The 11,512-nt window shown below is 43.7% G+C and overlaps 1 protein-coding gene across 1 annotated transcript; it reads right to left on the bottom strand.

Moving 5' to 3' along the window:
* Positions 1–8,319: 8,319 nt before the first annotated feature.
* LOC127302648 (3beta,22alpha-dihydroxysteroid 3-dehydrogenase) lies at positions 8,320–11,303 on the bottom strand. Its single transcript, XM_051333182.2, has 7 exons — positions 10,495–11,303; positions 10,125–10,406; positions 9,442–9,528; positions 9,225–9,303; positions 9,028–9,134; positions 8,791–8,927; positions 8,320–8,644 (listed from the first exon to the last, which is right to left on the bottom strand). The coding sequence occupies exons 1-7, from the start codon at positions 11,290–11,292 to the stop codon at positions 8,554–8,556; spliced, it is 1,581 nt and encodes a 526-aa protein (XP_051189142.1). The 5' UTR covers positions 11,293–11,303; the 3' UTR covers positions 8,320–8,553.
* Positions 11,304–11,512: the final 209 nt, after the last annotated feature.

Below are 11,512 nucleotides of genomic sequence, written 5' to 3'. Positions count from 1 at the left end.
GAGAAATCAGTGTTCACGAACTGATCGTTAAGTGCATCATAGTCCACCCATCGGGTGTACTCCCCTGTAGCTCCACCATAGGTGTTTCCAACACTCGTACCCGACTCAACCTGTGTCAGATACCCTCCATCAACTCCTTCATTACTAGGATAACTCTGGTTCTGGGTTGTGGCGTCATCATTCATCTCCCCATCATAATACACAGAAGTACTATGAGTTCCAGTATCAGATCCCCAACGCCAACCCATGGAATTTTCTATAGGAGTCTCGGAATGCTGATTGTTTCCGGATTCCTCTCCGCCCTCGTATCCCCCATAGGAACTACCCAGATAGTTCCCAGGTGTAACAGGTGTAGGTTCACGCTCAAGAGGATCAATACTAATGTAGTCACCAGCTGAGTAAACTGGTGTGTGTACCACATTCTCCATAGGTTCTTTCCCCCTAATCTCCTCCTTGGGTTCAGTAAACTCCTCTAGCATCGTATCAATTGCTCCCGTCAGATGATGTTTCAACTGAAAGAGTAATGATATGAAGTTGCGGCTATTATCCATATATTTTGCAGCTGCTATGGTTTTGCGTTTTGCATATTTGTAGTGGTTAAGCATGGGATCTTCTTCCTCCTGATTATGAGGAATATGGGAGAATTCGGAACCCATAAGCTCTTTCGTCTTATGTTCCCGAATGTCGGTTATGGCTCTCATAACAGCTATATGGTAGGCTGTGTTGATTGTCCTAGCTTCCCCTGCTGGCATGACTACGCTCATTCCCAGAGATTCGGGAAGTCGCAGTCCTACCCTACACTTGGCCAATACAGTACCATCATAGTACATGTATTTCTTTACTTGGATCTGGGGATCACACCCAAATTCAAGTAACATGGCTCGTAGAATATCTGCAAGTCCTCCTTGGTATTCACTCAATGTGGAATCCATCACTTTCATGTTTCGTCCGGGACGTGAACTTGCCATGTTGGCTGTAGAAATAGAAAGATTATAAGATTAGTAATAATGCATCATAATAGTGATAATAAAGAATTATCGCACTAAAAGATATGATTGTTGTATTCCCAATTGAATATACACCATATTTTTAGAGAATTCTTTACTAGTCCTATTTGACTCCTAACGTTTGGTCCCATTTACTAGGTTCCAACCTAAGGTCAAAGCTTTTGCTCTGATACCAACTGTGGTGACCCTGCATACCACTGCATGTTGTAGTATGCCAGTCGTTGATATAACATTCACGAAGTACCATTCCGCAAATATTACATCCCTCAGAGTAGTACAACAGAACATAGCAGGTCCATAACTCATTCATTTATTATTACAAATATCATACACATGTCGTCTCGGAGCTCCTCTTGGGTCCTAAGAGGAATACTCCTGGGTTCGAGGCGAACCCAACTTAGCTTACAATATAAGAGTCGCATTAAGTTATACATTTATTTCATCGAGCAGCTAAATACTAAGAGTTCGGGCTGCTCAGTTACTACTACTACTGGATGTCTCTAGGCTTGATCTCCTCCGGAAGCCTCCCCGGATCCGTAGACGATGAGGTAGTCTACGCCTTCTATACCTCCAGAGGTGCTGTTCTTCATAGCCGATGATCTCGGCCCCTTCATTGTTGTCGTAGTCCTCCTCCGCATTTATCTGCACAATCTAAGCATGGGATTTAAGAGTGGTATGAGTACGAGCGTACTCAACAAGTTCATTATAGATAAGAGGTGTTTAATGCTCTAGCTACGATATTAGACCAGAAAGTCTAATACCAATGCAAGTTTTGAGGAACATTTCTTCAAGAGATTGCTTTTATTCCAAAGAGCTATGTCCGTCAGCCTTCACCGGTTTACTAGAACTTCATGGAGCTCCTTTCCGGCCGCGTTCGCAGTTCCTCATCCCGGAACAGGGAGTGACAGGTCACAGTTCTTTACACTCTGCAGAGGTGTGTTGCTTTACCCATAAGAGATCTTAACCTTGGTGCCAACCGGGCAGCTTTCCCGTCCACACTTCCTTCGGTGTGAGGCCCGGTATAAGGTCTAGCCAATCATGTTCCTCCGCTACCTCGAACACCCACCCTTTGTTGCATGCCCCGACCCTGGGTCCTCGCCGGTCCCATTATTCCCATATATTTCAGGGTGGACCCCGACCACGACGACGATGCAGGATCGAACCAAACTCCTTCGCCGGTAGCTGCAACCCATCATAGACCGCAATACCATGGGGACTTAGGACTCCCCAGCCTCACCAGCTTGCTCCTTCGGGCGACAAGTGTACTACGGACTATGCCGTGGGGACTTAGGACTCCCCAGCCTCACCAGCTTGCCCCCTTGGATTACAAGTGTACTATGGTAAAGCGCATCCGTTGATGAACGAGAGGTGGAAACACTTTTGACTACTCCGTCCCACTCCGGATCTTATGGTTAACACGGATATTACGACACAAGAATCACTGGCGACATTTGTTGTTTAATCCTAGAATGATATAAACCCGTGCAATGGAACCTCCACCATATCAACACAATCCATGGTTCCATTGCCCACCACATAGTCATATTCATAGTTATGAAAGTAGTGGTTTTGATTTTTATGCAATAGGGATAACCATAATACTTTGCAAGTAATTTGATAGAAATACTCAAATGACATGAGCAAGTGATGAACTTGCCTGAACACTGCAAAGTTTTGCAGTTGGATGGTGTGGACTGACCCTTGTCCTCTGGTTCTGAAAAATAGCATCATTGTCCGATAAGGGCAATGGTTAAAGAAGCAATTATGCATGGTTCCAGTTTTAGGGTTTGTCCCCCCCTTCCGATGTCGTTATTATTTCATGTAGGAGGTTATTACTAAGAATAATTTGGGGATACTTGATTTAAAGTAATATACAACCTTGAAATGTTGTCAAGGTGTTTTTAAAGTCCAAATGCATTAATGGACTTATTTTTATTATTGAAAATTATATGTGTGATTTAAATGATTATTTAAATCATCAAATGAAGACTTATTCTTAATTGTCTTCAAAAATTCCCCTTTGTATTTTATTATGATAGAGAATTTTATGCTGATCTATTTTCATATTTTTAATTATTTTTTTAGAGCTATTAAGTATTTATTGTGCTTTTCCAAAGTTTATGTATTTTAATTGTATTGTGAAATGGCAAAAATGCCCCACAGGCCCCACTGTCGGTGCAACCCGAAAGGTTAGGTTGAACCGACCGGCCCGGTCCGGCTCGACCAGCCCCATTCCCCTCTCTTCCTCTCTCGCGCGACCAAACCCTATCCCTCTCCCGTCGCTCTGGCGATCCGTGGTCGCCGCCGCCGTCGCCGAATTAATCCGGCCAACTCCGGCGGTTGCCGCCGGCGAGATCAAGTGGATCTGATCCGCCTTTCGACGGCGGACACGGTGGTCCGCGTCGATCTGACGCTGGCGTCCTTGTTCGCTCGCCCTCGTCGCCTCTGCTCGCCTGCTGTGGGGATCCAAGGCGATCTCCTCGCCGCCGATGCTCCTGGTGCTGTGGCGGTGCTGGTGCCGTGGCGCTGCCATGGCTTGGCCTGGCCTAGCGCTGCTGCGCCCTCGGCGTGTGCCGCCGTGGCCGCCATGGCCGTGCCCTGCGCTTCACTTCACCGGTGAGTATCCATCGCCTCCTACTCTCCCTGTCTGCTCTGCTCACTTCTCTCCTCATCCTCTTCATCTTGCTCAGCCACTGGCCTGCGTCTCCATGTTGAGATGCTTGCCGTGACTATCTTATTTATTCTTTGTGCCTTGCTTTGTTCATGTGCTCTTGTCTTTCTTCTTTGTAAATCTGCTGGCCTTTATCGCCATGGTTACTACTGTTGTGCTATCCTGCCATGCTATACATGATTCTGTGCAAGATTCCTAGGCTCTGTGCTTGCTTATGTTTGCAATTCTTGCTTAATTCTATCTCTGTGATCTTGTCCTTGATGCTATTACTACTAGATCATCAAGTGTATTCAACTATTTGCCTTGGCTGTGATTACTGTGTGTATTCCTGGCAATTTTTGCAAGTGCCAGTGCCATGGTGTGCTATTTCTTGTGCTCAAACTCATGAGCATGCTCCACTGAGCATAGCTGTGCCTGTACAGCCCTATCCCATGATGAACTGCTACTGGATACTTTGATATCTAGCTTATTTGATTATCTGTGATGTATTGGTTCATGTCCTGTGGCTGATCTTATTGTCTGGTTCATGTGTTGATGCTATGCTTGGCTGTGGTGACCTGTAGCAAGAGCAAGTGATGCTCTGATGATCAATTTATCATTACTTGCTTGTGAGCAAGTGTGTGCTTCTCTCTGTGATTCACTGGTGCTCAACCAGTGCTGTTTGTGCTTCATACAGGCTTGGCCTGGTGTGTACTGTTGTTGGCTTAAGCAACTGCTGTTGCTTGCAATGATCCATTGGATCATCAGCAAAGCCCTGGTGCTTTGATTTATTTGTTTTGTTCACTTATCTGTATTGCCTGAATTTTACTGAAGTGGATAAGTGATGTGAGCTGCTTTGCAGTTGTGATCATCCTATTAAATGTGACAGGGCTAGATGGATGCCAACACTCAGTTGTGTACCCTAGCCCTCTACTGAATCCAAATGGATGATGATGTGTAGGTTCTTGTCTTTGGCTCAGGGTTGAGGTGGCCCTGGCAGCACTTGTGATGCTGTCCTGGTTGCTCCCCTCTCTGTGATTTGCCATGGTTTGTGATTGCTGGCTGGAATGGAATAGCTGTTCACTGGCTTGATCCAATATTGGACTTCCAGTGACCTTTTGATGTTGACAAAGTATATAGACAATTAATTGTCTATAGTCTGATGGCATAAATAGCTGTAGGTGCTAAGTGTGTGGGCTAGGCTAGCTGTGACTTCATCTTTTGCTGGATTTCTTCAGTTATGCATTGATTTGCATAACTGTTGTTCCCATAGGATGATTGCCTAATGGTCTATACCCATATTTGCTTGCACCAAATGGCATTGCAGCCAAATGATGACACAAACAGGGTATTCTACCCTTCTGTGCTCCTGTGATGCATTGTATGCTTATTTATGAGCAAAACTTGGTTTTGCTCAGGTTGATTTGGTTTATACCTCACTCCAGCTCCTAGATTGTTTGTTGGTGTAGAGGATTTCTTCAGTGTTGAGCTTATGCTTGCCCTGCTCCTCCTTGCAAGCCTGTGGTGCTTGAATTGATGTTGTGATGGTGTGAGCAGGTTGAACAGCAGTGTTGTTCTTCCTGTTCTTGAGTTCTTGGTTTCTGGTGGACTTACCCAGTGTAGCCTGTCGATGGATATGGCTTAGGGTTTACTGTGGAGGCTTTTATGTGGCCTTCTCCTTCCTCTCTGGTCGACAATAAGGCTTGCAGCTTGTGGTGACTCAACGGCTGTGTGTCTTTGTTGAGCATGCACACTGCCTGGTGATCAGTTTGGCTGTGTGTGTGTACCAAGTGCTTGGTACCTGGCTTGGTACTTGACTGTGAGTAGATCAGCTCGGCAGAGCTGTGAGCATATCCTCTCAGGTTTCATTTTATTTCTAACCTGCCAAGTGGCTATGCCACTTGGCATAACTTGCTTTCTTTGTGATTGTGTGCAGGGATCAAAAAGTTGATCAAATAGACATGATGATCATCAAGCTCAAGATTAGTTGATATTCACATTGTAGTATTTAGAACAGATTCATACTTTGTAATTTTCTTTTCTTTTTCTTTTAATTTTCTATTTCTCCAATTCTTGTAATGTGTTGTAAATTTATATTTCAATTCTGGATATTGTAATTGACATTGTATTTTGTGTGAATATCAATAAAGCTCAAAGTTTTCTCTAATGAGCTTTACTTTATTTTAATTGTTCATATTGTTTATTATTTATTATTTACTTAATGAATTTCCTCACAATTGAATTTATGAGATATTTATTTGATATTTGAATTTGAAATTCAAATTCAACTTAGGTTTGAATTCAATCATGCAACTTAAGTTGTGATGCAAACTCTCCCCTCTCTTCTCAAAACCCTAGTTTAGTTAGATGAGAAACAAGTTTGTCGCACTCTCGAAACCCTAACCCTGTAAGGTGTCGAGAGAGAAACTTGTCCCCCTCCGATGCAGTTTTTGTTTAAAAGCGCGAAATTTCCCCAGAATTTACCATGCAATGCACATCCCTTTCTAAAATCTACCCCTCGATCGTCTCTAAACCTGGGACATTACATGATCCCAATCAACTTCGGTTTTAAACAAAAGTGAACTTTCCCACTCTTTCAGATGTATGCACAATTCCTAAATCTACGTGTCCTATAAACCTAGGGTATTGCATTAGGGGACCGCATGGCCAGGAAGAGGTAGGAGGAAGTCGGCAGCGTGGCTGCGGGGCGGCTGGATGAGGTCACCGACATGTAGGCTAGCCGGAGTAGCAATGCAGAGAGATCATCTGCGCGCTCTGGTTGGCCTTTCTCACGTGGATTTGGCTGACATGGCAAGGATTTGAGTCGGATGAGTAGTGAGCTAGGTAGTACTCAAATTTAAGTATGTGCTAGCAAATTTTGAGTAAGTACTCAATTTTTTCCGGCTAGGACCACTTTGGGTATGTTGTTGGAGCTGTGTTTTTTCCTCAATATCTGAAAAATTGTTTTGAGTATTGGTATCCAATTTTGAATAAGGGGATGCTCTAATGTTGGTATGAGAAGGAGATGGGTCATCCTCACAAAATGTGGGAGTGGTCCATACTTTTATTTTTTCAATATCTTCACTGGGTTGTATTATGACATTTGACCTAATCTAATAAGGCCTTTTGGAACCATTCCATGTCCAATGAAAACAAATAAACAAATTATATACCAAAATAAGATATTCTACCCGTCAAAAAGGAAGATGTTCTGTAGCAAAACTAAGGCAATTCTGTTCCCCTATTTCTATGATATATACATCAAAAATTGCAAACGTAGGCCGAGCTACATGTAACCTTTTATTTTCAAAAAATTGGAAATCATAGTTTTAATATTCAAAAAAAATCTGAAAAAAATATTCTGAATGTAGACAATGATGAAATATGCAAATGTGTAAAATCTCAATGTGAAATTTTATGTATTATAGACTACAAAAAATTGACAAAATCTGAGATTTTATAGTTTTGAAAGATGCACTATTCACTATTCTCAGATCCACATATTTATCGTTTTTGTGTAGTCCAAATTATTAAGAATTTCACATTGAGATTTTACATGTTTATACATTCCATCATTGGCTACATCCAGGAGTTTTTTTTAGAACATTTTGTATTGTAGATTACAAAAAAAGATAAAATCTAACAGGTTTTACAGTTTCGAAATATGCACTATTCACAATTCTCATATCCACATATTTATCATTTCTGTGTAGTCTGAAGTACTAAGAATTTCATGTTGAGATTTTGCTTTGTACATTCCACCATTGGCTACATCCTGGAGTTTTTTTCAGAATTTTTTAAAACTTAAAATAAGATTCCTAAAATTTTGAAAATAAAGAACTACATGTAGCTCAGCCTCCATTTATCCACTCTCATACATACACCCCCTATTTTGATGATATATACACCCTCTGTTTACTAACATAAGGCATTTAATATTTAAAAGTAGACTAGATACAAACCATAATGAATAAATCTACACATTAAAATTAGACTAGATATAAACTAAAGTAAATATTAGGGAAATAGATTTGGTGCACATGAGCGCCAGTGCTCTTGTTATCAAAATATTTAAAAATTGTATATCTGCATTTCAAAAAATCATCACATTTACTCCATAAATACATACATTTGTTCTAAATACTCGTGTAAAGTTTCGGTAAAAATTGTATTGTATTTTGAGGTACAGGAAACAAATTTATGGCTACGTATAGTGGCAGATATTTGTCAGAAATTTATCTTTTTTATATAGATCAAAATACAACATATTTTTAAATACAACATATTTTCTCCCAAATTCATGTCGTATCTTCGAAATGTTTATATGTATGTAAATATTTAATTTCAATTTTTCAAAAAATATAAATTTTCAAAAGTAGGAGCACTGGTGCTCATGTGCCAAAGACACTTTTCTAAATATTAGATACTGAAGTAATTGAATCTACAAAAAAGCTAAAACGTCTTGCAAGAGAACAGAGGGAGTAGATAGTTGTACCCGACCTTTTCAGGGTCGTATGCGAAAAAAATGGCCAATGACAGTCAATGATAGGGATATGTTTGACAAGGATTGATGCCGAGTAAGCATATGGGCTATGGCTGTATCCTCTCGTCTTTTAACAGTGCATCTTGCTGATACTATTGCGATGCATCTCTAATGCTAGATAGCCAAATACACGACAAAATGTCATTTGCAACCGGTGCGCACTAACTGTTTAGGCCACATATTATACAAGCAGCACAACTTGCTGTTGTGACGTACCAGGTTACAAAGGATACACAAAACTAAAACGCACCAAAAGTAGACTAGCTATTACTGATTTATTTTCTCTTCATCTATGTTTAATTTTGCTTTCAAGATAGGAGCAGCTGAAGACCGATGTGGGCTCAGCAAACTGATTACGATCTTCGCCTGATATTGATGGGATATCCTTTCAGGATTCGAGTGGTGGGAAAGAAGACAAGCCTATCTTCCTCAGCCGCTTCCCAGCTGCAGATTCATTGGCCAAGATGCACAAAACGTATCAGAATGGTATCTAGTTTGGAACTCACAAGCTGGAACTTCATTTGCAAAATATCTAGACCCTACAGCTAGAAAACAGAGTATATCTTGAATAGAAGATAGATATGACTTACCTAAAGCGCATTACAAGATGATGGAGGAAAACGGAGATGACAACACGGGCAAGCTCATAGCCAGGGCACAACCGAGGCCCACCACCAAACGGAGTGAATAGGTTCGCCCCTACCTCATTCTGAAGTTTATTGTTGCTCTGCACCAGCAATAAAATGAGTACACTGCATGCATTTACTTGACCTTTTCTAAGCAGTGACACAACAGAATAAGTAAGCCAACAGCAATGTAAAGAGTACCTGCCATCTCCAAGGGTCAAAAACCCTGGCGTTCTCATAGTGCTCGGTATTGAGATGAACAGCTCGGAATGAAGCGAAAATTTTGCAGCCCTTCGGAATAGTGTAGCCTAATAACATAATGCAGCAAATGTTACACATTAGCGATGGTTCCTGGCGGAAAAAAGTTTGGAAACACTGATTGCATTTACTGAAAATACCATTGAAATGAATATCAGTGTTTGCTCGTCTGAAGACGCCACTAATAATGTTAGCCACACGAAGTGACTCATTTATCACCTGCAGAAATGTCATCCATTATTATGATGTGGAAAATCCAACCATGATCAAACGCTATTCTCAAGAAATTAGGCGGCATCTTGTTTTAGGCATGATATTAGAAACCAATTTAAGAATAAGGGCCATTCAAATCATTACACATTGGGTGAATGTCATCGACTTGTAATCGCTCCACTCTAGGGGTTGGTTTTCGCCCTTCATCCTTGTCATATTTTCATGCTCTTCCTGCAAAGTGACCAAGACATCTGGATCAATTGCACATGTATGGGAGCAGGATATCGCTGGAAACAATGAGATAACAACCCCTGGCTTAATTTACAGAAAATCTAGAAGAGTTTTAGGTATTCATCCCCATTCCGCTTCCTGGTAAGAATTCTCACTTTTACTGTTGCTGTTAGGTTGGACGGTTTGGAGACATACAAGTAAAACTGTAAAAGGAATAGGAAGAGATATGATTTTGTGTTCATATCAGATCCATTGTTGGATTACAGGCAGATAAACGATCAGTCAACATCACATACTGCCCCAAAACAGGATGCTAGTAGTTAGAAACAAATTAAACAATAATCTTGTAAATAACAAACTATTACTATGTGAATTAAGTAAGTGCAGTTGAGGTCGACCGAAAACAGCAAAGACGGCAGCAGCAGATTTTCTGCTGGACGAGAGCTGGTGCAGAAAAGGTTTACCTAACCAATCCCGCAATTATAATAAGACATTACGAAATCGGTTGACAAAATCCGCACCTTATTTGACAGTACTGACTACCACACGTGCACAAGAATTGACCAATTACCAAACAATTGGTTCCCACCCCATACCTTGAGCTGAGCCAGCGCCGCCGGCGTCTCGGTGAGGAACTTGACGGCGACGGTCATGAGGACGGACGTGGTCTCGTAGCCAGCAACCAGCAGGGAGAGGCAGAAGTCCACCATCTCCTCCTCGGAGAAGCTCCCGCCCTCCGCCTGGAGAAGCTCCTCCACCATGTCCTTCTTCTCCCTCTTGACGTCTGCATCCTCCGGCGCTCCACCACTGTCCTGTGTTCGCTCCTCCATCCTCTTCCTTATGACCTCCCTCAGCGCTCCGGCCACCTTCTTCCTCGACTACAGCGAATCAGATGGTAGAAAGTTACGGCAAACGCAATGTGCAGATGAGGAAGTGAAGGGGGGATGAAGGCAAAAGGACGAGCACCTTGAGTGCCTGGCCGTAGGTGGTGAAGGGGAGTAGCGAGGCGAACGGGAAGGAGATGGAGAAGAAGCCGTCGATGAGCTTGACGTACTCGCGGCGGAGGCTCTCGGTCCATGGCCCGGGCTCGATGCTGACGAGCTGCTTGACGGTGAGGTTGAAGGTGATCTTCTTGGCCTCGTCGAGGAGGCGCACGGTGGCGGCGGGCTCCCACTGGCGCATGGTGTCGAGGACGAGGCGGTCGATGTGCGCGAGGAGGGGCGGCGAGGCGGGGCGGCCGAGGCGGGTGAGGGTGAGGGAGTGGAGGCGCTTGTGCGCGGCGCCGCGGGTGAGGAGCAGGGAGCGCGCGCCGAGGAGCGTGGTGATGGAGGAGGGGTAGCTGCAGCTGACGGCGCGGCCCTCGGCGGCGAGGAGGAGGCGGTTGAAGGCCGGGTCGGCGGAGAAGACGGTGCGCTCGCCGAAGATGTGGGTGGTGAAGACGCCGCCGTGCCGCGCCACGCGCTCGTCGATGAAGGGCTCCGGGTTGGGCGTCTTGTACGCCGAGATGAGCCGCAGCGTCTCGCCGATCAGGGGCAGCCCCGTGCTCCCCGGCGGCAGCCGCGGCCTCTGCTTCCGGCCCCCAGCCGCGCGCCCCGCAAGGAACCATCTGAATACCACGGCGAAGACGACGATGGCAACGGCTGCGGCGAGGAGCTGCAGCGCGCCGGCGTCCATGGTCATGGCCGTGTGCGGTTTGGCTTGGTTGGGTGGGGAGTGGGAGTGAGATTGATGACGGTGCGACAGGCAGAGGAGGGAGAGAGGCATGTTTGGGAGCTTTTCTAGGTGGGTTTATATAAAAGTAATCGGAGCTTGAGGAAAGGCAATGGATAGAAAAAACTACGTGCTGTGCTCTGGTCCAAAAGAGGAATGTCTGTGCAGTGGCCATGTTGTTGGAGGAAAAGGGTTGTACAATGATTTTTGGTAAAACAATAGCATACTGCTTTTCTGCAAATCTCCGGTGTACGAATACTTTTTTTAAAATGTT

Source organism: Lolium perenne, chromosome 5 (assembly GCF_019359855.2).
Source record: "Lolium perenne isolate Kyuss_39 chromosome 5, Kyuss_2.0, whole genome shotgun sequence".
NCBI classification, from domain to species: domain Eukaryota; kingdom Viridiplantae; phylum Streptophyta; class Magnoliopsida; order Poales; family Poaceae; genus Lolium; species Lolium perenne.
Note: the sequence above shows the minus strand (reverse complement) of the source record. Positions and strands in the feature narration are given on the sequence as shown.

Bases quoted from the DNA above. Each gene is read 5' to 3' on its own strand.
- LOC127302648 (XM_051333182.2), bottom strand. From the start codon at position 11,292: ATGCCTCTCTCCCTCCTCTGCCTGTCGCACCGTCATCAATCTCACTCC. The intron at 9,304-9,441 runs GTAATGATTTGA...ACATTTCTGCAG, and splicing joins CGATGACATTCACCCAATGT to GTGATAAATGAGTCACTTCG. The intron at 8,928-9,027 runs GTACTCTTTACA...TTGCTGGTGCAG, and splicing joins TTGACCCTTGGAGATGGCAG to AGCAACAATAAACTTCAGAA.